Source organism: Acanthopagrus latus, chromosome 20 (genome assembly GCF_904848185.1).
Source record: "Acanthopagrus latus isolate v.2019 chromosome 20, fAcaLat1.1, whole genome shotgun sequence".
Taxonomy (NCBI): Eukaryota; Metazoa; Chordata; class Actinopteri; order Spariformes; family Sparidae; genus Acanthopagrus; species Acanthopagrus latus.
In genome coordinates, this window is record NC_051058.1 from 13,331,270 (window position 1) to 13,358,513 (window position 27,244).

Here is a 27,244-nt window from a genome sequence, read left to right on the forward strand (position 1 = left end):
ACAGGTAGTCACATTGTTACATATTACGCCTTTAATAAAGTAGTAATGACTCTTCACTATTCACAGATCAGAACTTCAACATGTTGAAGATGGAAAAATGAATTAAATATTCTTACAATTTAAGCATTTGATTATTAAAAACGCTGCCGTTGAAGAACAGGAAGGTAACAGAGTTTAAAAGGAGTGCTGGAAAGCACCCGATGGCGCCCAAGCATTTTGATGTGCAAAGCAAGGTAGAGTTTATGAGGTGCACCTGAATGCAACATGAAGTCCTTGTCCCTGTGCCGTGTGTGTGTGACACTCTGATACAGACTGACAGACAGCGAGAGAGACAGCGAGAGAGTGGGAGAGTCAGTATGTCTGTATACACCACAACACAGAAGAGAGTCTAAGTACAGTTCTTTTCTACGTGCATTTGGCGCTTGGTGGATGGCTTCAGACTCTGTAAAATGCAGCTATAGAAGTCGTTCTTGTTCTCTGGATTTTTAGTCAATATCAGATCATTCAAATAAAGATCAATTTGAATTGGAAAGTCTAATTTTTTAACCCAGCTCTACGGGCTGACGTCTTTTATATCGTCATCTGAAACTCCTGGCTACCCAAAGATATATGCATGTTTTAGCAATATTACCTGACCCGACTGAGAGGGAGTGCGACTCTATCTGACAAGCAAGTTCTGACGGGCAGGCATCAATGCTCTGGATGATCTAATGGAGGCGCGACACGACACTGGGGACAAGCCAGCTCCAGCAAGGACAGGGTAGAGTGCTCTTTTACCACGGTACAAAGGACGGAGGACAAATGCCACCACAGGCTTTTTGAACCTTGCAGAACATCGCTCCTGAGGCGTTTCAGCCGCCTGGCATTTGCAGATGGCAAGCACACACACACACACGTGCACACACAGCGCTCTCATGGTGAAGTGTATAATGCAACTCCTCGACGCTGTATCTTAATTTAATCTACACCTGCATGCATGTGTGCACACATCTGAACTTGAGGCGATCCCCCTGCACTGTATCTTAATAGATCTGCACATGGACCTCTGTCTGCAGTGGTGCACACACAATGATTTCACATCCTCAAATACACACACATACACCCCAACAGAAGGAATGTGCTGTGAACGTACGCAATGCCCTTCACACATATGCGGGCCGGAGCCAGCACACACATGTACAAGAAGACTCTTGAATAATGCATGCATCCAAATGAGCGCTATAATAGGAAATATTTCCCTGTTTGACTCATCGCTGTAACTCAGCGTCGACCTCATCAATTTGTTTTCAAAAACAATTCCATTCTGCACTCATGCACCCTTCACTTCATTACGGTAGCTATTATTCGGAAGTCCTAATGACAGCAATGCCAGCGGTGCACGCATGTGTGAAGGCGTGCACGTGTGTACTTTCGTGTACACCGCTGAAGAGATGAGCGTACCCTTGTGTAGAGGTCTTTGTTTAAGGGGACAGTTGCAGTGAGTGTCTGACAGCGGTCGGGGAGACACTGATTACATGTAATGAGATACCAGAAATCACATTACAAAGAGGGGAATGGCAAAACACCTCAACTGCTACTCATCACGCGCACACACACACACACACACACACACACACACACACACACACACACAGGCTAATCAAATTACACTTGGGGGGGGGGATTACTTGATTACTCGAACAAGTTTTAATGTAAAAATGTATCTTGATTTTGAGATTAAAGTCAGCACTGAAACAGCGGTTGTTGATCTAATTACAATCTGTAAATGGGGCTGAATTAACAACATATTCCGGTGGTTTATGTTGCTGGCTTAATTTTAAGCCGATAATCAGCAATGGGCTGCAGGAACCTTCCCAATAGCTGGCTCCAGACCTGTACGGGCACATCCTCCCTCGAAATGGCTGATGATGATTGGCCTGCTGGTGCCTGGCTTGTTCCGATGCCTCATTTTGATTCTGTGGGCTCAAAACGGAGTCATTTGAATCAACTGTTAGCCACCTGCTATTGGAGTGCTGTTCTGCCTTGTGCTGCGCCGCGTTCCATCTGGTATGGCAAATTAATGTGACATTTTGACATTTGTGCAAAGTTGTCATTTATTTACTGTCAAAGTCAACAGAGAGCGATGAGGGGTTTCGGAGAGGGCTCACTCTCCCCACAGCCTCGCTTCCTTCTGAGTGCTCGCCTTTGTTTCCTCTCCGTTTCCTCCCCCACTCCCCCCCCCTTTCTCTCGTGCTCTCGTCACATTCATGTGTTCTCTCACTCAATGTTTTTTCTTGCATTTTGTGAAGATGTCGCCAAGGCTTTGGCTTTGACGTCATTTCCCTTGGGGTTCTGAATGATTAACTTTGCTGGCAAACTTTCTTTTTCTGTTCCAACATGGAGTCTCGCAGGGCTCAGAATATCTCCTAAGAAACCAGAGGGAGCAGGTTTGTGCGATTGAGGATTTCTCTAAGAATGAAAATGTATTAGATTTTGTTAAAGACATTTGAAGGCCAATTTACATTTTCTGATTCCTGACAATTGTCTTCTTTAAGGGAATGCAAATACATGGTTTACATACAAAGCAAAACACTTTTTTACAGATTTGTTCATGTGTAAATGTGTAAATGGCTCGTTGACACAACAATGCTATGTTTCACATTTAGTGGACACTTCCTTATCTGCCCTGAATAGTGATTAGTTGAGTTTCAAGTTGGGAATTTTAAAACATTATTTAAAGACATTATAGGATGCCTATTCAGTTTTTTAAAGAGTAAAATTGAAGCACTTTTAAGGTATGTAAGCCAAAACTTTTGAAGCCTTTAGATGCACCTAAATTGTTGCTATAAATCCAACTTCGAGATCCAAGTTTGTAGAATTCCTTTATACCCACAGCAAAACACTTACTGTTCCTATTAACTTTGATTGTATATCTTGATCATGATTAATTCTTTCTTGCTAATTAACTAGATACATATAGGACTATGCCCAGAGAGCAAAACTGAAGACACGTTCATCCGGCCCACATACCACGTGGAATGATGGCCCTTGGGTGGTCTGCTCCTGTTTTTCATATCTGAGCCTCAAGCAGGTCATGGCGTGGTTGTATCTCAGCCAAGAGCAAACCGATTAAACCAGAACTGGCCAAAAACCCAGCCACCATTCATTTCTATTCTCTTTGCTCGGTTCTGGCAAATAGGTGAAGGGCCCAAGTGATGAGTCCTCGCTGTATGTGGGAACGATTTAACATTGTAAAACGTGTCTGGTACAATTTTGCTATCAGGGTGGGATTGTTTCATTTCACATTTCACATCAAATGTTAATACAATTTGGATTGTGTAGATAAAAGCACCAGACAGCGCTGGAAATATCAACCATTTTCAATCAAGAAATACAAAAAAAACTTTGAATACGTAACAGTTACAATTAGACCGTTTTTGCAACTTTCAAGACTTAAAGACTCAAACCTTACTGATAAAAACAGGATAAAAAGGACCACAACAATGTTTGAGATTAAAATCAAAAGGGTTACAAGAAGGTACCCTGCGATGTTTTCGACCACTAGTGGTGCTACTGAGGAAGGGTTTCTGTTTTGTTTGCATGTGTATACGGACTGAGGCATTGGGGCACACAAAGTGAGAAAGAAGAAGAATAGCTCATAAAATTAGATGTTAACAATCAAACAAAACTTTAAAAAAAAACTTGACAAATGCTTTCAAATTGTCTCTGAGACCTCTGGGAACTTGAGTTTATAAAAAAATTTAACTCCACGGCGCATCTTTAAGAGTGTCATGACAACAACATTACATGCGACTTTTGCTGACTAAAATTGTATTCAGCGAGAAGATGCCTCAATTCTATCAGTGTGATAAATGTGAAATGTGTGGGATGAGATGACGACAATCTTGAATGCAGAAAAAACGGGTGCGTTATTTTGATCCAGGCACACAACGTCAGAGATATTTTGAGGGCATGTTCTGGGGGGAAAAAAAAACATGCGTGTGGGTGTGTGTATGTGACCCCTCCACCACTCTTCATGCATTAGGGGAATTAAAAACATCAGTGTCCATTCTGCTTACAACTGGGAAAACAGACAGCTAAGTGGAGGTGGTCCCTCCTACACCAGGGGAGGATCCACCGCATCAGCAGAAATCCTGCTAGAGGTGGAGTTTCTGGCAAATACACTTAGGCTGGATCGTTCTCTGCTTTCACACCACCAAATCACTTCGGCGTCCCAGCCTCCGCATCAGAAGGGCTCAGAAAACAATGCTCATGACCACATTGTGAAATTCATGAATTACTTCAGAGGTCATTTTAATTATTCGATCTGTCACAGTCTATGAATCCCATTATATAATTAAAACATAATGGTTCCTGGAAGTCAGCTAGCGTCATGATTCAAAATTAAATCTAGTCAATTTCCATTTAGTGTGTATCAAATTAATTACTTATTTTCTAGTGTCTTTCTGACTTATCAATAACTGCGCTCCACCACTGCAGAACTTAAGTGCTTCAACACGACAGCCAGTATTTAAAGACGAACGCAGTGATCCTCTTGGGGAGAAAACAATCCTGATCTAGTATTTGTACAATATCAAATAATAAATTCACCCAAAAAAAAATGAAAATCTAGTCATTATCTATCCCCAAAAAACAATATTGCAGTATTCTAGACGTAGGTGGAGCTTGTTTTAGAATGTAAAAAACAAGCCATTGGTAGATGTGAGTAGATATTGACATAATTTTCATCAGTGGGTGAACGTTCCCTGTACAGATATGTTTCTAAATGTTATTGCTTAAGAAAAAAGAATTCCTCTGGGTCACCTACCAGCCATCCATTATGATGTATTGTCAATTGTTAAATGCCTTGTTATCAATCATTTTGTCTGCTAAGATTAAATCACATGCTTTGGGCTGATTTGTTCCACTCTGACTGTCATGAATCTGTATTTACCCTTGTTAAAATCTCCAAGTTGATTTTCAAATCTCAAAAGCAGAAGCTCTGTCTTTGTGTCCTTGAAGACGAATCATAAATTTGCTGGGATCGAAGAACCGGAATCCTTATTTTAATTTTTAGGCAGAGTTTCATAAACGGCACACAATACCTTCCCGTGTGCATCTGTCTCACTTGTCAAAATGGGTTTCCCTAAAAATAGCCCCGAGCGTTTCATCAGGGCTCCATCCCAAGTGATTACTGGCACGGTGACAGACAGCTCAAAGACTCACTTTTGATTGACATTACCTTAAGTCATTAAGAATTTTAGTTGGAACAGGGTGTAGGAATGCTGAACTGACCATGGCCTAATGTCGTACAAATAAAAATGCTGCAAAAATGCAACTAGTTAAAACGCTACATGGCATGCTGGGTAAGTTCTGTGTTCTCATGGTTGTAGGTGTGTGTGTTTGTGTGCACAAGCATGTGGTTGGAGTACTCACAGCTGGCACTGGTCTCCTTTGATCCCCTTGGTGGTGCAGAAGCACTTGCCAGTTAACACCTGGCACACACTTGCATGACCATTACACTTACAGGCTGGAAGAGGCGACAAAAACACAGATGGAGAGGAAGACGGGGGAGGGAGAGGGAGGGTGTAACAAAGGGAGAAAAGAGGGAACAGAGACAATATTGATTAAACAACGCTGGAGATGTAGAGAAAGTGATGGTTTGTTTTTTTTACTGTGCTTTCATAGTGAGCAACCTCAGAAACAATTCAAAAATAATGTACTACTACTACTAATAATAATAATAAAAATAATAAATCACATTGAAATATTTAAAGAGAGCTTGATGTATAAAGCGTAGCAAGATGCAGAATAAAAAAATCTCTTTTACTTAAAAACAATATTATGATTGTAAATTTATAATTTTACAGTGTTTATTGTGTAAGAATTATGACAGTTGGTTCAAGCTTCTAACAAGGTTTGTCAGCCAATAGAAAGATGCCGCTGATATCAAGCGGTACCTGTGTTTTGTTGCCAGTTGGTGAGGGAAAAAAAGTTCTACAGTATGAATCCAGCACACTGCACTGCACCCTAATGTTAGCTAGCTATTGTTTGGCGACATTCACAGTAGCTAGCATTGGCAACGTTTAATGTTTACTAGCTAGGAGAGAGCGTATGTTTCCACCATCAGCCACGTTGTGACTTGAGTGCAATGCCTTTTTGGTGGCTGAATGTGATCAATAACACGTTTGATTTATGGATTTGCTTCAATTATTTGTGATTTATGATAGTAAATTTTCAGGTTTTAGCCATTTAAAGACCAAAGAAAGTCACTTTGGGCTCTGGAAGGTTTGTGATGAGCATTTTTTAGCTATTCATAGTCAAAACGATTAGTCAGTTAATCATGAGCTTCAATTACTGTGTTCAATAACATTAGATAAAAACTACAGAGAAGTAAACATAAAGTGTATAAAGAGTCAATTCTAACAATGGTGCCAAAGAGAGGTTGAAAAGTAATTGCAGTAGTAACTGTTGTAAACCTCTGAGTTGGGGAGCTCCTGGGGGCACAATAAACCGACAGCTTCCACAATCTGCACCGTAACAGTCTGCACCACCCTCACCTTAAGGCACTACGCTAACAGTTCCCCCTTTGCTCACTGAGTTTATGCTAAGCTAGTCTACGAACACCACTTCTGCTGTACTGAGCATGCTGAGATGAAATTGATATCGATCTGGGTAAGATGGTAAACAAGTGTGTTTCCCAAAAGATTGGCTGAACTTCATAGATCTGATACATTACAGAGAAAAATATGCCCCCCCTCCTCCCTCCAGATGGGACATCAGGATATCCGCTAGGTGCATGGGTGTGCGTGTGTAATACAAACAGTGCAGTAACAGATGTGTGGAAAGAAAAGAGTAAATTGGCTTCTGAAGTGCTTCAAGTGTGGCAGCCTTTCAAGGTTTGCACAAAAAAACCAGACCCTTTCCTCTCACTTGACTGAGCTTTAAAAACACTGAGAAGAGGGATAACAGCAGGGTCAGTGGACACAGTCTCCCCTCCCAGTGTTGCACCTTCTTCTCAGCGGTTCTCTGATATGAATATTTCAGGTGATAGGGCTGCTTTTAGCACGTTCTGCTACACCTCTTGTTCCCGACAGCTGGTAGTACAGAGATTTAATCGTGCTGTGAAGCCAACAAACATTAAATATGCAATAGAGCCCTGGTCTTCACTTTTATGTATTTTATTTCTTTGAATTTGAATTTATTTATTTTGATAGTACATATCAATAGTAGATCATCAAAGGTAATATCTAAAATATTAAGAAGGCAATAATACAAACTCCAAGGAATTTATTTTCTCCATAACTGAATAAACAAGCCAACCAGAGGAGAATAAGGTCCCCAAAACATTGTTTGAAGCTACAAGTAAATCCATATGAAGTTGTCTTTTCCTTTGAGGACATCTTGTTTATTCAGTCATGACAATCAATCGCTCAAGATGTTTCCCTTCCTAAAAACTTCCCCATAAAACTGCACAGTGCACCTTTTAAGGTGTTAAATCAAGGTGGAAAAACATGGGTGTATTTGCATGTGGTAACGGCACATAATGAGTTTGAGTCATTTGGTCCTCAGGCTCTGAAAGAATAAGACTATTCCCTTCACAGCTGTTCACCTGTGTAGTTTCACTTTACAGGTTGTAGCTACAGCCTATGCATTAACAGATGGTATCTGAGACCGTAAAGCTCCCAGGTATATGTGTGAGTGTGTGTGTGAGTGTGTGTGCGTGCGTGTGTGTGTGTGTGTGTCGCCTGATTCAAACAATAGCCTCCATATAATTTCTCAGGAATGCTATTCATGTCTCATAGAGACGAGTGTGTCTACATCTCCCCCTGACGACGAAGCTCTACTACCAATCTTTTGTCATTCACTAATGTATTTATAAACAGCTCTGACACATTTGTATCTTTAGTTTGATGTTTGCACCCATTCTCCAAATTAAAACTCAGCAAACATTACATGCTTTTGCTTTGGAGACAATAAGGCTGTATAAATTATGGGTTGCCATCAGTCAAGGAAATTTATTGTGCATTGAGCAGGGGACAGATAATAAATCTGCATCATGTGCTGCTCAAACAAAAAACTCAATTAAAACAGTTTGACATCCAGAGAGGCAGAGATTGATAACAACCCCCTGAAAATTAGTAAATCACTGCAGATTTTTATAATGCCAGGGTTACGTAAGGTTAAACCATCCTGTGTGTGTGTGTGTGTGTGTGTGTGTGTGTGTGTGTGTGTGTGTGTGTGTGTGTGTGTGTATCAATCAAGATACAAGATGTAGACGCATCTCTGTTTCCAACAAAGCAGCTTTTTAAGGGCGTGAAAAACCACAGTAATACAAGATGTCAGTATTTGACCTTCAGCTTCCCTCAGAGCGCTGTGTCTGCTCTACATTCACTCTTAAGTGAGGAAAGTACAGTTAAACTTGACGTTTCACCATCTTGAGGGAGCGAGAGTGGTGTTTTGACCGAGTCGCCGCAGTGTAAATGAACCAACAGCGTCCACACTTCTGTTTGTGCCTTTAGTTGTTTTTCTGTCAACACATTAAGACACCGGCACATGGAGAAATATTTCCATTAATCAAACAAGGCAGACAAATTCTAATCAATACACAATAGTGCCCTCTGTTGGTTATGATTCTGTATTGCTTAATGTTGCTCAAGCAACTAGTTAACATTGCTCCAACAATTTATTTAATCTATCTATCACTGCAGATCAGGTCCAGATAAATAGAGGATTTCATTTGTGTTGTATTTGTTTAAACTAAATGTTAACTTAAATGAAATACAAACAGATTGACTGAGAAAGAATTAAAGGACAGTTGGGGGTGAAACTACTGCAGCTGACACGAGAAAAGCCATTTAATCTGCAAGAACGACTCATGTTGATGCACACTCACCCTGGCATTTTCCCCCATTGGTAGGGTCTCCATGGTAACCAGGCATGCAGGTCTGGCAGTGCGGACCAGTGGTGAGGTTACGGCACTGCTCACACACGCTGCCGTTCACACACGTGCTGTGGCCATTACACTGGCATGCTGTGAGACAAACGGGGAGAGGTTAAAGATTAAACAGCGCTTCAGAGTCGTGATGAATTTCACTGGTTTGTCTTTCTGCAGACCCTTCAGATAAACATTTAGAAAACAGTGACTGTGAATGTGGACACAGTGAACACATCACGTCTACAACAGGCTTAACCATTTTGCAAGGTATACAAGTCATGGTTTAGCACGAAGTCACACAATCATTTAAACATCCTCTCTGTAGCTGGTAAACAACAAAGATTTGTCACCAGCCCAACAGATCTTGCACCTCGGGTTGTTATCCTTACAGCTTCCTAGAAAAGCAGCGGACCCATTAGAGCCGTCAGTAGCTTGTGTCTGCCACGTCAAATTAATTATTATTTAATTGGATTGGCCTTTTAGAATATTTGCATTGGCCGTAACTTTTAATGAACCTGTATCTAGTTGTCATATTGGAAAGACAAATTAGGCATTTGACAGAATTTGAAAAAAAAATGTTGATCATCATGTAAGAAGCCTGCAGGTGAAAGAGGTACTCAAACCTAGTACTCCAGTAAAAGTACCACAGTGGAGAAATACTTTGTTACAAGTTATGCATTTAATTCATTTTTAGATAAAAAATAGCCAATATGCAAATCTGAGAAACAAGCAGGTTTAAACCCACACTGATGCAAAATATCATCCAAAGCCTTCACATTTGATGTCAGACTTCCCACTGAGCCACTGAGCAACCAAGCACGCCTCGCATTCTCAAATTACAACTGCTGTAGCATTGAGTATATTATCATCTTACGCGATGTGGTTGTATGGGCTTGATGAAAGCATTAAATGGCACATGAGCATAATGTTGCATACAGTCAGCAGGGACGGATTAGTTGCATAGGAGAAGCTGTAACAGGAATCCTCCACCAGAACATCTTTTTAAACTTAAGACAGTCAATAGGTAATAATAATCTCTCAAGAAGACACACTTCACATGACGCTCTGCCACTTCAGTAGCTGAACAGGAAGTGGATCCCCTTACCAGGGCAGTGAATGAAGGCCCACTCATAGCCCTTGTCTTTCGGGCAGCTGCCCGGCTCCAGGCTCATGTCCTGGGACTGCTGGCTCTGCTGGCCCTGCTTCGCCGGCCTCTTCATCGGACCCCGGTACGAGCCCTCCATGCACAGGCCCTTGCCTGTGCTGCTGGGATCTCCGCACCAGCCGCACTCAGGCTGCTCCAAGCACTGGGAACACGTCCGCAGTCCTGAACAGTTTTGGGCTAAAAAGGAGAAAAAGAAAGTGAAAGGCTTGTGCTTTACTTCTCATCAGCAATGACGGACTCAGGAATTCACCCCCCACCAGTATCATTGTAAACTCCCATTAATTGGCAGTATGGCATCAAAGCAGAATTCAATACACAATATCTATCTATCTATCTATCTATCTATCTATCTATCTATCTATCTATCTATCTATCTATCTATCTATCTACACACACACACACACACACACACACATCTCGATAATTTGAAATACCCTAAAAAGCACTTCAGAAATAAAAAACAAAAAACGATTTCTTAATCAAATATCTCAACAACAACACTGGGAATATACTGCAGGGATGACTGATGGAACTGAGACAAAATACTAACACAACATGATTACTGACAAGTACTCATCAGCATTGTGGATATAGTGACTAAGTGGATGAAGACAAGTATCAGAACAAGCCAAAGTGTTTGATGAGTTCAGAAGATTACATCATTCTGCCATAATGCAGCCTTTAACGCCAGGAAAGGACAACACTGATGCCATATCACAATTTAACAATATCCAAAATCTGAAGAGGACATACAGCCTCATATCTTGATGACGATGCAATATCCATATATTGTCCAGCCCTGGTTACTGCTGCATTTCAGTAAGATTTAAACTCAACCTCTAACTTGACTACGTCATTTACATTCGTTCTTTGGCCACATTTGTCCACGTCTTTTCGTGTTAACATTTATTTGCCATTTACCGCTGTCACCTTGAAACATCAGCAGCATTCACAGCAGAGCACCAAAAACAACAAGGGCAAACAGAAATGCTAGAGGATGTTGCTTTGAGGATTTTATTTTGAAGCATGCCGGCTTTTCAGCCTCAACATCAATGTGCTATTTGCCAAAAAAACAAAACAAAACAGAAAGTGATTATTTATTGAAATGTGTTAAACATTTCCTGGTAAAGGATAAAAACACACTCCACATTCAACTGTGCAAGTCAAGCTCAGTCCATGCTCTTAAAGCAAGAAGTGTAAAGAAGCTTTTACAGAGGAACACTTGAGAGGGACTAAGTTCAAGGAATTCCTGCTTATTTCTCCTGGTTATTTCATAGATTCTATGAACAACGTAACAGACTTCAAACGTGGCACTTGTTATTTTCTTAACCCCTCTTCAAATGACATCTCTTTCAGTTCCAGAATTAGTTTACTTGCTCTACTCTGAACTTTCCCAACTGTTTATATATATTTATATTTTAATTAATTTAAAAGGGCACCAGACTGAACTTGCCAATTCAAGATGAGATCTCACCAACTGTACTGTCTAATGGTAAAAAAATGTCCTTGCATAAATTGTGACAAGATCTTTTGATTGGCCTCATCTAGCGAGATGTCGGGGCAACAGATTTGAGAGCCGATTAGAGGAGATTGCTGAGCATCAAACCATTGACCGAGAGGGGAAAAAGCCAAAGAATGATGCTGAAAATGCTCCAGCGAACAAGGGCCAGTGAAAAGTTCGTAATTTGAGCAAAGTTCGCTGAAAGGCTTAAATGTGATGTGTGAAGTGGCAGCTCGCTCAGATGCTTGTTTTGTCAGTTGGGGGACGAACTTTCAGGCCACTAAATTGCTTGACAAGTTTCAGCGTCGCCACTTGCCTGCCAGGCAGACACTTCAGAGAGAGGAGGGGGTAGTGAGGGGGGTGCCACTACTATTTTAAAGAGACAAACATTGAGTGCTTTTACCTCAGTTTATGTCAAACAAATCTCCCGCGATTCTGCTAATGGATGTGAAACCAAGGGCAATCAGCACAAAGTAAGGCCGTTTAAGTTTGTTTTGACGACAGGACATAAAGTGGCAGATTTCTCAGGAACATCACATTCTGAGAAGAAGCAGCAGCTGGATGGGGATGTTCGTCTTGCCACACATGCAAAAACTCACGTTGAAATGAATAATCTGCCACGGAAACAACATTTGCATATTTCACCTTTAGATTTTGACAGATAAATCAATATAGGCGTGAATAGGAACAACCAAATCTGATGCCCAGGAGCTGAAGTCTCTCATCTTAAAGAAAACATAACCTGTATTCTGTATAATCACTTTCATAACATCAATTTATTGTTCAAAGTCTCTTGTGCTTACTTTTACTTCCATCTGTGTCTGCAGACTGCCTACAGAGTTTTCTCACAGAGAAAATGATTGATCAAAATGACAACCTCACCGAGTCGACATCTGAGAGCAATGTGAATGAAATCTTTTTTCTGTGTCTTGACATGGCTTTTATTGCTTTAAATCAACAAGTATCCTGTAGAGTCTGTGGACTGGAGCTTTGCTGCTATTACTCCATCCTAATTTCTCTTTGTAAGAAATTACTATTTCCTCAGAGGAAGCAGTCAAGCCAGGGCCTCTTAAATTATAATGAAGCCTAGTTTTTAAAGACCAACAGCGTACTTGTAATTATTTTTAATAGCAGAGACACATATTGATCTATTCCCCTTCTTGCTAATGGCTTCATTTAGAAAAGTAAAATATCATCAAAAGCAACAACTAATCAACTAATAGCAAGCGTCTGTCCTTGTTTAGGTGGCTGTCTCTAGGCAAGGGTTACAACTATTTTCATGTAGTTAAACTGCATATGATTTTCTCAATTAATCAATGTTGTTTTTAATGTTTAAAATCCCCAATCTACCCTTGCTCTCATCCTTTTTCCGCTTTATCTCTGCCAGATGTCTAATAAAAGCCACCAAAGGCCCCCAAATATCAAATATAACGTGTTTGATAAGGACGCTTGAGCGATCGCTGCAAATAAAAAGTCGTCCTTCCTAACTTGAGTGTCGACATCAGCCCCCGTTTCAGCCTTAATCAGCTACAGCACAACTGCAGGAGCTAAAACAGTAATGCAGGACGAATACAGGCCAGTCCTGATATAAAAGATCAAATCAAGGACCAAGGAAAAATGCAATGAGGGAAAAGGGGAAAGAGAACTCGACCTTGTGCGTTTAATATTCTGTCTGAACTAAATGTAGCTTCAGGGGATTTGCCTCGCCTGACCCATCTTGATGAAACAGAAAAGCAAAGTCATATTTTTCTCTGTCCTGACACATCTTTTCATGCACCCCGCAATCAGCAGATGACAAGTGTTTAAATCGTGACAAGAGATGATGAGTAGAACCGCTGTAGAAAGCCAATAAATGAAGAGTTATTCCTCACTGCGAAGCAACAAACAACCAACTTTTAGCAACGCACTACCTCAGATCTGCAAAATGAGACAATTCTCTGCAGACAGCACCAAATACCGACATATCTTCCTTTTCAAAGCCCCTCTGCAGGCGATGTTACTGCTGAATATTTCATCCTAGGTCTATGGTTTTTTAGTGCATTTATGCTGTGTGCTCAGCATAAAGCACGCCTGCCTCTGCACTGAAAATGAGGAGGGAAGAAGTAAGGTGGGAGTGAATGTGAAGTTGCAGAACAAACATAGAGAGGGGAGGAAACACAGGGAATTTATAGGATACCCTTCTCCGTCCTTCACGCCTGAAGGGACAAATTCCTTGAGACAAACACCCCCACAGTGTACAGAGTCGTCTCTGGGTTACCCAGCAACAGCTGACACAAATTAAATTGAGACTGTACCCTTCAACTCAATAAATTTGGGCTAAACTGATCTGAGATTTTTTTACTATCTGACACAACTATGGATAAAATTCATACATCAGGCTGAAGAACAGCAGAAGAGCGATACTGACCTTCAAGTGAGGGAGCTCTCTGATGCTAACAGGTTTACCTCTGCATGTGTCCAGGACGTCTTTAATTTACATTTGGATGTGTTCCAAGATACTGTTTCATGTTTGAATTTTAGCCTTTCACTGTTTCTATCCAACCATGATGAGTAATCCCTTTTGTTTGCTGCTATTTTATCCACCAACAGGATCATTCGAAGTGCTATCTTATAGGCAACTAGATGCGTTTTGGGTACTTGAAGATGTTTCAACTCTTATCCAAGAGGCTTCTTCAGTTCTAACTAACCAGTTGCAGGCCATGTCCTGTTGCCTACGATTCAGCACTTAGAATTACCATGACCTGGATGACTAAGACCTTCATCAACATGCACAGGATAATTAGAGGATGTAATGGCTAGAAACTATAAAATGATGAATGCACTTAATCCACACAAGCACAAAAAGATGACGTGGACATGGCAGACGTGGATTATCTTAGTTATGAGGTTATTTTTCACCATCTGTTGGCGACTTGTCTTAAAACAAGTAAAAAGTAAGTAAAGAGGACAGTGTCTTACTGAATAGTTCAAACTGTGTCTCGAGAGAAATTGTTGATTTGTGATAAGTACAGCGCAGCTCTCAAGGGAGATGAGAAGTAGGCAAGAACACTCACTCGCTAGCTACTTCCACCATCCGCTCCGCAACAAAAATATGTTTTAAATTCAAAATGTTGCTGATCAAGACATCTTAACAACGAAAAAAATATAATTAATCATTTTAACATCTATGTCGGGCCTCTCCGAGGTTGCCTCTGGGCTAAATGTCACATAATTTGTGCAATGTCCAGAGAGGCACATTAAGTCAGCACATTTTCAGAATGTGAAGATTACAGTATTTGATGAAGACAAACATGACACTATGAGCCTACTATGACACTACTGAGCTTTTCCAATAATCAGGTGTAAATTCCTGTCTGTGCTATTTATGTTTTCTGCCAGATGAAAAAAAGAACTCATGCAGCCTTACTGTATGTGCAGGCAGTGCTTCTATGCTCTCTTTTCATTCACAGAATAAAGTTATTTATGTGCATCTCTGAAATGTTCCTTAACACATGACCCTCTTTAAACCACTTAAAGCCAGCTAATGGTAAAGAGTCCATCTGCTGAATGGTCAGCAGGGAAATCTAACAGTTGGGGCAACTACCTACGGGTGTAATTGGCCATTACAACCCGAAAGCAGCTTCCAAAGCCAATCACAGGAAACTAATACCATTTACCCACTGACACAAACACCTTCCATTTCAAGCCGTTTGCTGCCTTTATGTCCATTTTCTCTCACTGATGATTACTGACTGCTTGCAGAAGCCACTATGGGGAAGCTTATAACGCCAGACTATACAAAAGAGCCTCATATAGAGAGAAACTTACCCACACAGTCTCCAGTCTGCCACTCAAGACACTGGCCATAAGGGAAAGAGATGACATACGCAGTGGAGTCGACACAACGCTGCGCGCTGCCACACCACATACATTCCATGGCCTGGCTGGTGCAGTTGGTGCAGGTGGTGTGCAGCGAGCAAGGCTTCTTACAGGATGGACGGGAACTCTGATTGGGGTTTCCTGGACAGGAAGGAAAGCACAATGAGTCAAATCTGACCGTAACTCCTGTGTCATGTCAACATTTTTCCAAACAGATGCAGCATATAAAAATCCATGTGTGTGTCTCTCACCTGTAGCTTTTTCACAGATGAGGCCGTGGGCAGTGGCAGTGCATGGATTGGCCCTCAGACCGGACACCTGAGGCTCCTCCAGGTAGGCACAGAAACCAGAGTCACTGGGCTCCCCAGGCAGCCAGCGCAGGCTGCTGTTGGTGAAGGGGGACATGTCCTCCCAGCCCCAGTATGACACGTTGATTTTTCTCAGGCCCACCCAGGGAGACAACCTCTGTGGAGAAATGGCAAAGGGCTTTATGAGGCCACTAGGTATTCAAATGTCAGATAAAACTGTGCCCCCCATTTCTGCTCCAACATGCTATTTAAGAAATTAATGGCTACTGCATTTACACCTGGGGAGGCAAGAATGCTATTAAAAGTCTACTGAGCATAATTTCACAGATATGATTACTTATTTGCCTTGAGGATTCAACTTTTAATGTAATGCGGAAAATGATGGGAAATGGCACGTCAAGGTTGTGTTTGGAACAAACAGGCAAGCTTCAACCCGGCAGACAGACAACAAATGATATCCTAACAAACACAGCAGGCATGACCAAGCTAAAATCATCAGTAGGTTCCACAATTTTGGGAAATGTAGCTGTGGCGAGATGACAGACTGTGTGTTTTGCCCAAAAGCGTATTTAATCATCTCCATTAAAGATGAAGAGGTTTGAAATATGACGCTGTTAGGAGTAGGAACAAATCAGAAGTTACGAGTTACATTTTATGAGCTGGCCAGAAGAATATGGAGACTGGTAGCGACGAAAATTTGAAGGCCGGTCAAATGCAGCAGGCAGACACATTTTGAGACAGAGAGAGACAGCCAGCATGTGGCCCTGTTTTGTTATATAAAAAAGAAACTGTGATAGAGGAAAGGGCGGAGGATAATACAGTTCAAAAAAGACAAAACAAAAAGTAAGGGAAGTGTGATTATCACTGTATCTGCAGATGCTAGAGCCTGGGCGTCGGCGCTTACTTGAAACTGCGTCATAGTCGTAAACAAACCGTACAGTTTGTAGCACAGCCGAGCGGAAAACAAATTGATGAAAAATGGTTGAAAGACGCAAATTTCACAAGCTAAAAGCAGGGACGCAATCAGACAGAAATCAGAGCAGCACACAAGTACAAAACGGATCAGGAGGAAATCATCTCAGAATGCATAACTCATCAGTTACTGACAGGTTCGACGAACAGATAATAACTCTCTTCTCGGCTCTCTTCTGTCAGATACACCAGCTTCTGATTATACCTTTATATATTTGATATACAGTATTCAAGGCAAGCATGTTGTCCACAACAATGTACGGTCTGTTTTTCACGCTTCACTGCAATTCTAGCAGCTTTGATTCAATTATTTACTGAACTACATTTACCTTGTCTTGTTCTTGCAGCTTCTTTAGCTCCTCGAGCACAAAGTCCACTTGTTTGGAGGTGGTGAGCGAGGCGATGTTTCCGTTGAGGTTCTTGCAGTAGTGTTGGGCATTGTCGTAACTCTCGCGGCTAGAGTTGATCCTCAGGCAGGCCTCGCCCACCTGGTTCCAACCCTCGCTGCACTGCTGGGCTGCATATGGTGAGATGTGAACTTGTCAGCAAACAGTTGCTTATTTACACACCCAGCAGTTTCAGAGAAGGATTGTTTTTCATTTGGAGCCATGTTAATGGCCACCTGGCGGATATAAACCGAAAATGCACTTTTTGCTTTTTGGTCTCCACCAACTCTTGAGGGAAATATCTGGCTGTTTAGCTGCTAAATGCACCACTATGGTCACCAGTTAGTCTCTAACTGTATCTGTCTGCTGTTCAGTGCTGAGAGGGAACTACATGGTGAGTTTTTTAGAGCTTTATTGCTGGCAACAGATGTCTGCTGGAGCCTTAAAAAAAAAATGTTTCACCCTTTTCCAGCAAATTAGCTTTGGTTCTTGGACCAATTCCATTCAGGATCGTTCCTTGGTGCTATCTAGCAAACAAGTCCACCTTTTATACTAGTGGAGCGGAACCACTGCAATGAAGTATGTGTCATCAATGGAGGGTTCACAGAGAAAGTAAACAGAAGAAGCAATATTGCAGATTGCACCGATAATCTGCTCGCTTTTGTTGTGCAATTACAGACATTTGTTTTTAATGAAAGAAAAAGTTCTCCCTGGACTTTGTCGTTGTTGCCTACTCCATCCTCTCTTTCCAACTTGTAGAATATCACACACCTAAGGATATTAATGGTTATTCATTATCTCTTAATCAGTTCAAATTAGGTACACCTCCAGACCAGAGCCTGTTCCATGTCTCTCTAAAGCTGCGTAAACCTGATGGGGAGCTGCAGATTCAGGTGATAACTCTTTGTACTACAAGCAACTCCCGTCACACTGTTTTCACATTGTCATACAAATATTTATTACAACCACTTTAAATCAGAACATTAATTAAATACTGCTCAACAAGGGGTGCCCTACTCAAAGAAAATAAGACCACATGTTGAGAATACAGCCATTAAAGCAGATTGAATGGAGCCCGCTTTCTTCTGAACCACAGGGGCCTCAAGATTTGGAACTTGGCATGTATGTGTTGTGTGTGTGGATGTCACAGATTTAGCAGGGGTGTTTTCAGCACTTATTTGCCTTGGAGAGTCTGGACTCCAAATTGCTTGTTAATAACTGCATCTGATAAAGAAGAAAATACAGTGGGGGTTCGTTCAGATGTATGTGTGTGAGTGTATGTTGACGCTGGTGTATGAATCACACAGAGATTCCTTTTCAGGCATCACAAACACACAGACCCATGTGATTTGTGACTCCCACCACGGCACCGAGTCTTCAGGCGAGAAGACTTCACATAGTGAAAATTATGGATAAAATGACAGCAGCAATTCTTCAGATTCAGCCCCCATCACCATGCAGGTACGGGCGGGTAGAGGGTGAGAGGAAAACTAAATATACTGCCAGACCTGATAAACAACATCAGGATGACATGTTGAGAGTACATCTCTGCAAATCTGATGCCGTGTCTAAATCTGATGCGTAGTACCATATTCAACCTACAAATCCTTGATTTAAAAAAAATAATAAAATAAATCAATGAATACCTTGTTTTATATTCCCTTCGCGTCTGAATGTCAGTGGACTTGCTTATAACGGTGACCACAAGATTGTCGCTTGACATAAGTGGGTGTTTTATTTCATGAGGTGTTCACTCTCATGATTGCTCAAGACCCTTCTGTGCTACATACAGGAGACAAAATATATATTTATCTCTTTTTTTGTCTCCTAATCTCCAAATCCTTGACTGCAAGATACTGATAATCTGCCTCTCGTGCACATGTCAGGACTGAAGCTTTCAAACAAAAAAGGTGTGTGTTCATGTTTATGGAAATCTCACCGGGCAAAGCGTGGCACTCTGACTGATTCTGGTCCCACTGACAGTTGAGATTCAGCGAGCAGCTCTTGCAGTTGGCGAGCTTGCTGCACACCTGCTCGTTCCGCACCGGGCACTCTGTGAAGTTCTTCACGTTCTACCCAAAGAGAGGAGACAATAGAAAAGACGGGAGGGTGGTTAATACAAGCATTATATTTCAGGCGAAACAGGGAGTGTAGAATTGTGAGGAAAAAACATGCAAGTAAATATATAGTCCTGTTCGACAATGATGATTAAACTAGATTAGGTTACACACCCTCTAAACTGAGACACAAAAATCAACCTTTAAATCCTGAATTATCTCTTGATTTCACCATTAATTATGACCCAATATCCCAAAAGAGAAAACATTTACATAAGTGTACTACGTGCGTTTGTGAGCAAGTTGAAAGCAAGAACAGAAGTGCTCTGACGCCCCCTGTTGGAGCACTTACAGAGGTACAGTTGCTGGAAGCAGAGATGCACTTCTTGTCGTCACACCACTGGCACCCATTAGTGTTGGCAGTACAGCTGGCACAGTCTGAGAACCGGTAGCACCTCTCATCCACTGTGACTAAAGAGAGACAGAGAGGAAAAAACAGATATACAGGAGAGGATATGGTTACGAGAAGTACTAATTTATAAGAAGATGAAACACCAGTCACTCAAAGGAGTAATCAATCCAAAATTAAAGCCATCAAAAGTACAAAAGAAAAGGTTTGGATGTTTTCCTCACCAGCTTTAGTGGGGCAGAACGGGGCAGGAAGGAGGCTTCCGTTAGCCATGCTGGGTTCCCAGGGGAGACAGCGGCCCCTGCTCCAGATGCAGCGCACCCCTGGGCCAGCCTTAACGCAGCCCTCCTCTGCCAAAAAGGCCTGGCAGCTGGGGGGCCGGTAAACAAGCACATCGTTGAGCAACACACCGGAGAACCCCCCAAACACGTACATAGACCTGGTGGAGACAAATGTAAGAGTGTTTACAGTAAAGGACAAAATAAAGAGAAAAACATTCACAACTTAATAAAATTCTTCAGAATGGGACAAAAATAACCCAGCAAAAAGTAAAACACCTGGTTTGTTAAGCAGCCACAAGAAAAATGTTTGATCCCATCATCAGTGTTCTGGTCATCATTAATGTTCAACAAATGATATCACTCGTAGTCACATCTTCAAGATCAGCAACACAAAAGTATTTGTTTGTTGAAAAACTAAAAGATGATTATGAAATGACTGGGGTTTCAGCATCTGTCCAGTGTGTTTTAGTCCATCAGAGGAAGAGACTCACCCATTGCTGACCACAGCAGAGTGACCAAAGCGGTTGACGTCCCGATGCAGGTCTGGTTTCGGCAGGAGGCTCCACTCATCACAAGCTGAGGCATGGAAAACCCACACATGCACAAAAACACTTCAGCCAGACACATCTCACAACATAAACAATCTTGACTTTGACTAACAGAATTAGTACCAGTTATAAGATATCTTCTCAAGCTAAATATGGGATGACATTTACCAAACATTGCTCAAGTTGCTACTAAAAACCACAGTGGCATGATGTCAAGAATAATCACAGTCCTACCGATGTCATAAGCGAGGAAGTCAGCGGAGAAGCACTTGGCCCCGTTACTGAGTGACGTGTCGTTGTGCGTGTTGCCACCAAAGACGAGCAGCGTGCCGCTGAGGAGCGCAGCCGAGTGCAGGTACCGAGGAAAGCCGCTCTCTCTCAGAATAAACCTGGAACATGTGCGTGACAAGGGCAAGTATGACAAGATGGCATATAACACATACAAACATGAATAAGAGAAGGCAGCATATGTAAGGTGCATGTGTATATTTGTTGACTTACCATGTCCGGGTGTTAACTTCATAGCGGTAGAGGTCATCAACAAGGCCGTATTTGTTGGCAGGCAGCGCCTTGTAGCCACCATGAACGTACACACTTCCACTGGCGGAGTCATACGTGCTGCTGTGGCCGTATCCTCCCTGAGGAACGGCGCCTTTGGTCTCAGGCACCAACCATGTGTTGGACCCTGACAATAGACACACAGAGGAAGCATTTAATACAGATGTAAAACTGTCCTTCAGATCCCTTAAACTAACAAAATCAGGATACATACAGGTATCATTTAGATGTGATGCTTCAAAGACCTTTTTGATAGATTTTAATCAAATTTAGGATAACTCCTCTTTTTATATTCAGGCAATCCAGGTAAGTGTAAGACAGTGGTGGGTTTTATGTTAGAATACAGTCATTAGAGTGAGTAAGGTTAATTGTAAATTTTAGGCAGAAAATCTTGACTCAGTTTGACAAAAAGAAATTGGAAGCTGGAAAATGTTCTCTCAAATGTTTGTGCCAATTAAGACCTCACAGACTCATATTTAAGATTATTAAATGATCAAGACTAGTCCATTATTCACCACTTTTATGATTATCGGCATCAGGAGTTTAATAACTAAACTTATTAAAATAAATGTTGTGGGGTGGAAGTGTAAAAGCAGTAAAAAATGTAATTTCACAAGTACCTCAAAATTGTATTAAAGGACAGTGCTTGATTATAATGTTTAATGCAAAGGTGTGTCAGTACTAAATATTGGTTATCATCAGTCTCCTTGATTGTTAATAGTCTGTATCAGTATCAGTGATGGTGGATCTCTAGTCTTCATTTTGATAAAACTGAACAGAAGACGTGTTAAGACATTTTAAAGGACCTACACACACCCTGACAAATGTTTGGAATCTAATGATAGCAACATTTTCATCACTTGGACACAGGCTGCCACATGACAATCTTGATATTCTTTGGCAGAAATGAAAAACAGACTGGCAGCTTAGTTGGCAGCCATGGTTTTGTTGTGTTCACTTGCTAGGGAATAATTGCATTTTTTTCTAATTGTGAAATCCCACTAACAACAGAAAAACAGGGCACAACGTTTCTTCTTCTTGTAACCACAAAATCAAATGTGAAATTTTCTATTTTTTAGTAATCTGATAAGCCTCGGTTTGAGTTTGTAGCTTTGAAGGGAGCTCATTTTGATTCAGACATTTTTCAAAAACTAGTTGTGACAACCTATTCCCTCTCATTAGAATTCAATATGCATTTTACCGCCAATTAATAAACACTGAAAATCAGCATCTCACCAAAGCCTAAACAAAAAGGCTCCAATCTAAAATGTCACGATGTGGGCTCTCAAAGCTATGACTCACTCAAGTTGTACTCCTGAACATTGCTGATGTAGCTGTAGATGGGAGAGTAGCCAAAGATGACCAGCATGATGGCCTCGCCCCCAGCTAGCAGGACGCAGTGGGCCGAGTGACCCTCCACCGCGTAAATCTGAGCCTGGGCTGGCGGGCCCATCGTGGGGTTTCGCTTCTGCCACGTCCGACTGGGCATGTTGAACACCCACAGCTCGTCTGTCACGTTCCCCCAGCCGGCCTCCAGTTTGCCACCGAACATATAGATGTCATCCTGAAAAGAAGAGGGGGGATTTTGCTTTACTGGTTTAAACAAGTGCGTGGAAAAAGCTGATGCAGGCTGTAATAAAATTGAGAGAAAAGGCTCAGCGGTGTCAAAACATCATGACATAAAATGTGACATTTCAAACAAACCTGTAATTAAAATGTCTTTATCTACTTACTGTTCAGTTTATAGAGCTTTACTCTCTGTTATCAGTTAAATCATAATATTAGTAGTGATCATGGATACATGGACCTTAGACAGAATAAACATCTCTCAGCTGTGTGTTTGAAAATATAATATTACAACATGTAGATCTTTTAAAGATGACATTTGCTAATACTGAAAATAAGCTCCTTCCCTTTCAAAGTGCCAGTTGAGGCTTTCGTTGTTGTGATAATATTCTAAAGCCTTTTCACACAGACTAATCTCCCTTTACTCTTGCGAACAGTTCTCTAAATATTCTCCGTACCCAGAGAGGTCGAAACATATCTATGTGTGTTTACCTGGTAGGCGGCAAGCGAGTGGCCGTATCTTGGCACAGGGCCGCTGTTGATGGGAACTGTGTTCCAGATGCCACTCTCCAGGTTGTAGCTGCAGAGCAAAGGCAACACAATGTTGAGCTTCTGAGTTTGAAAATGGGTAAACAAGGCACACAAAACAGTTTCCTTCATGCCAAAGATATCGTTTTAGTCTTCCAGCTACAAATGCTACTTTTGTTTAGCTGCATATTACAAACACAGTGAAATGAGTGTTCGCAGGACACCTGGTCGTGTCATCACACATTGGCTGTTTATTCAAACTACTATTGGAGCCCGGCATCAATTTTCCCACTGATTTCCACCTGACGAAGAACAAACACAGAGCAGATGGAGAGAGCCAGTCCAGGTAATGAAGACAAAACTGTCAGTTAACCCAGAGCCAGGATATGACTCAGCAGAGAAGTCACTTCTGAGTTTTATCTGCAGAGAACACTAGATGCTAAGACTGTCTTTTTTATCCAAGTGAGTGCACCTACACATTAACATAGCAAACCGCTGAAACCTTAACTCCTACACTTTTCACAAAGTCAAACAGGTAGCTCTAACACTGGGGAGCATTTGCTTGCATTACAACTTATATTTAGGGTAGCCACATGCTTTTCTACATTTCCTCTTTTAGTAGTTTTTGCTTTCAAGCATTCAAAGTAATGGTCAGGACTTAGGACTTGGTCACACCAAAGATAGTTCACCCCTCCATTAATAAGAAAACTCCTTCCTCAGACTACAAAACCCGTTACAAACTACAGCGCTGCAGTTTTTCTGAGAGTGGCGACCGGGCACAACCAAAACGTGACAGGTGTTCTATTTTTTTATGTCTGATTTTCTACCTCGACACAGTTCATGTTAGTTTAAGCACTGAGTGTGTTTTACCCTGTCACGCTGAGTTCCACATGAGTGTGTGCTGCCTGAAAGTAACAAGCAGCCTTTGTGTCATGTTAATAACAAACCCCAGCGCTTAACAGGATAGACAGCCCCAACACAGAGAGTAGGTACATCATTTATTATCACAGTTTACTTACTGCATACATTATCACTGAAAGAATTTGAAAGCACACTGTCAATTAAGCCCACTTTTACAACCTGGACGTCATATCAAAATGTTCCTGGATTTTCATAAGGGGTTTTCGTGATGAACTGGTGAGGCATTAAACTTGTCTTGGTTCAGTAAAAGAGAAAACTTGAATTCAGATGATGCATGGTTGCTTTTTCTGTTTAGTCACTAAAACAGGTGTAAAAATACATTTGTTTTAGGCATTTAGTGATTTTATTTTGTTTAGTTTCAGACTAAGTAGTGAACTTTTACATTTCCAAGCTGAAACTACAGGGGCTATCAAACTATCGTCTCCTGTGGTATGAAGTGGTATTATTAGGATAAGAGACCGGCACTGGCTAGCTGTTTAGCATGCTAACTTCAGTAACACAGTACAGAGATGTCTTTGAAGTAATGTCAACACTGTTGTTTCTTCACAATCGGTTGATAATGTTAATGCTGATGAAGACACAATGTGCTCCGACTTACTTGAGGATCATCTGGAAGGAGCTGTAGTTGAAGGTGTATCCTCCCACCACCCACATGACCTTCTCCTGCACCACGGTCTTATGGGACGCTCTAGCGAGTGACGTGCCGAAGGGCTTGACGCTCGGTAGGACCCAGAAGGACTCGGTTGAAGGTACGGTCAGAGAGCAGTCTGGGCCTACATAACAGGATGAGGAAGAACTTTAATCTGAGGGCTCATGTTGAAAATAAACAAGATTAGTAAAAGTCTCGTCATAGCCGCACTATTTTTAAAACAAAAAATTCCATTTTTCTGATGCTGCGCCTCTTTTAGGATGGAATTTTTCAACACCTACTCAGTGAAACTCGGAGGAGTGCAGATGCAGCCCTCGAAACTAAACACAAGCATGACTTATTAAATGAACACGACAGGCAGGGAGGTGCGAACACGTTACACTGTGAGGGGCCGTGCTGAAAAAGCGCATGCCTCCGCTAATGATTCTGTCAAGTTTCATCACGTGAAAGCCTTCGCTTCCCTCCAGCTGGAGGGACATAATAACGCAGTGTCACGGGGCTTATCGCCGTGTTACTGATCAGCATTATGACAACACAACACAGCTGTTCACACTTGTCTGCTAACACGTCCTTCATTACATCTTCCTGCATAATCACCACAGCAGACATGGGAGGGGCGGCAGCATTTTACAACCTGTGATCACAAAAGTGTTACACATGATACATCGTTCAGTGTTTTCAATGTGGTGAATCAAAAAAGCACTTTTTCAAAGATCTTAATGCTGTATTTCTACTTAGTTTGGATACTTTAAAACCAGACATGGCAGGCAAAAAACATCGTTTTTCCTTCCACATTTAAGTCTTTGTTTTAGATCAGATTTCTGTTCTGGACATTCATTTAATTAGATAAATCCTTATCTTAATGCAGGTAATCAACTAGAGACGTTCACTGCCTGATTAATATCAAATTTTGTTCCAAAAAACAAATTAATATTTTTATGGTTGTATTCTCTGATTTATTAAGTTATAAAAGAGATACACATGATTATCTCAGTAAAAACCTTTGCCTCTGCTTTGTAAACAAAATGAAACAAGAATTTCAAACACAGCTCTGCCCAATGTTCAAATTTGTATTCTGCAAATGCATGCAAATTGGTGTATACTTTATTAAATTATGCGTCATTTGCATGTAAAAAATAATTTTCTAAAGTAACTAATGAACTGAGGAAATTTAATGGTGATATATATTATTTAAACTCTTTACCTAATTCACTTGAGGTGTCCTGCCTGAAACCACTCAGGGGTTGCTTCATTAAAACATAACAGTAGTGTGACATCCTCCTTATTTCTCAGTTTGAACATTCCTTTCCTCGTCTCCTCTCCTTGTCTCTTAGTCCCAACTCAGATTTAAACAAAGGGGGTGAGGAGGAGACACGAGAGACTTCTCAAGGCAACAGGCATTCAAAATGAGACGTCTGTGCTTCAGAGCTGTATTCTATAATGACGTCAGCTCAGCAACTTCTACAAAAGATACACCTGTGCATCCTTGCTCATAGCTCCTCCACCAAGCCTCTTCAAGAAGCATTTTAGGTATCGAGTCATCCTTGAATATGATGCCCTGAGATTGATTTCTGGGTCCTGCCAGGAGGACGGGGAAGTGAGGAGACAAGGAGGCATGAAAAGGAGTACTGAGAAGAGCCTGTTGTCTTCAGAACAAAGAACAAAGAACAAAGACTGTAACTTTCAGGACAGTTGATTGACATCTGACTGAGCTGCCGAACCAAAATGTCACCATTTGATCGGCCTGGAAAAGAGACTCAACAATCACCTATCTGTTACCTGGAAGTTACATTTTGTTGCTTTAGAACCCCCCACTGCTGTTGAACATCAATATACCTGAATGACAGAAATTTTCGCGAGCCAGTGTGTTCAAGTTTTATACACATTACGTTCAATCATGTTCACAGGTCTTGGGAGATATCTGAAGGTTTCTATACACCTGTTGGGTGTTTATGGAGCTTACTCTTACCTTGCCAGCTCTCGTTGCAGACACACAGCTTCTCCCCGGTGAGGTCGCAGTAACCGTGGTCGGGGCTGCCACAGTTGTTCCTGCAGTAAGGGATGTCGCAGGCCTCGCCTTTCCAATACTTGTCACATTCACAGTACACTCTGCTGGCGGCCGAGTTGCCAGGCGTGCACTTTCCATGGCCAGAGCAGTTATTGGGACAAGAGTTGATCCTGGACAGAAAAGTGTTTTCATTTAGCCGACACTGTATGCGAGATTTAGGATTTCAGCTAGAGAGTGAGGAAGATTAATGAGGATCATCTAGCGTCTGGCAAAGATGAGCAGGGTAAAATAATTGGTAATAGATGAAAAACTATTGAGCAGGTCATTAAAAGTGACTGTTTCAATGGGTTTTAGTCCAACAGAAAAGCTACGCTGATCAACAGCTTGGAGAAATAAATGAACATGGCAACACTAAAAATATATATATTTTTTTAATGTCATAAGTATAGAGCCTGGCCACTTACGAGTAAAATATCTCAAATCCCGTCAGGTTATAGGCAGCATCGCTGAAAAAGTGTAGTAGTGCGTAGCCTGAAGTCGTCTCAACCTCAGGAACCGTCTCATTTCCACGAATCTCTGGAACAATGAGACCACTGTAGAGAAAAGCAGAAA

General features: G+C 41.5%; 1 protein-coding gene across 4 annotated transcripts in view; it reads right to left on the reverse strand.

Moving 5' to 3' along the window:
- Window positions 1-27,244, reverse strand: part of atrnl1b (attractin-like 1b) — a 73,439-nt gene that overhangs the window by 39,531 nt on the left and 6,664 nt on the right. For all 4 annotated transcript variants that reach the window (XM_037081469.1, XM_037081470.1, XM_037081471.1 and 1 more), the window contains 17 exons: window positions 27,097-27,225; window positions 26,594-26,802; window positions 24,574-24,748; window positions 23,019-23,106; window positions 22,263-22,524; window positions 20,904-21,087; window positions 20,637-20,791; window positions 20,346-20,430; window positions 19,798-20,012; window positions 19,517-19,635; window positions 19,047-19,179; window positions 17,051-17,238; window positions 15,693-15,906; window positions 15,391-15,582; window positions 10,023-10,259; window positions 8,876-9,013; window positions 5,416-5,509 (listed from right to left, as the gene is read on the reverse strand). In XM_037081469.1, coding sequence (XP_036937364.1) covers window positions 5,416-5,509; window positions 8,876-9,013; window positions 10,023-10,259; window positions 15,391-15,582; window positions 15,693-15,906; window positions 17,051-17,238; window positions 19,047-19,179; window positions 19,517-19,635; window positions 19,798-20,012; window positions 20,346-20,430; window positions 20,637-20,791; window positions 20,904-21,087; window positions 22,263-22,524; window positions 23,019-23,106; window positions 24,574-24,748; window positions 26,594-26,802; window positions 27,097-27,225 — 2,817 coding nt within the window. The remainder of the gene's footprint in view (window positions 1-5,415; window positions 5,510-8,875; window positions 9,014-10,022; window positions 10,260-15,390; window positions 15,583-15,692; window positions 15,907-17,050; window positions 17,239-19,046; window positions 19,180-19,516; window positions 19,636-19,797; window positions 20,013-20,345; window positions 20,431-20,636; window positions 20,792-20,903; window positions 21,088-22,262; window positions 22,525-23,018; window positions 23,107-24,573; window positions 24,749-26,593; window positions 26,803-27,096; window positions 27,226-27,244) is intronic.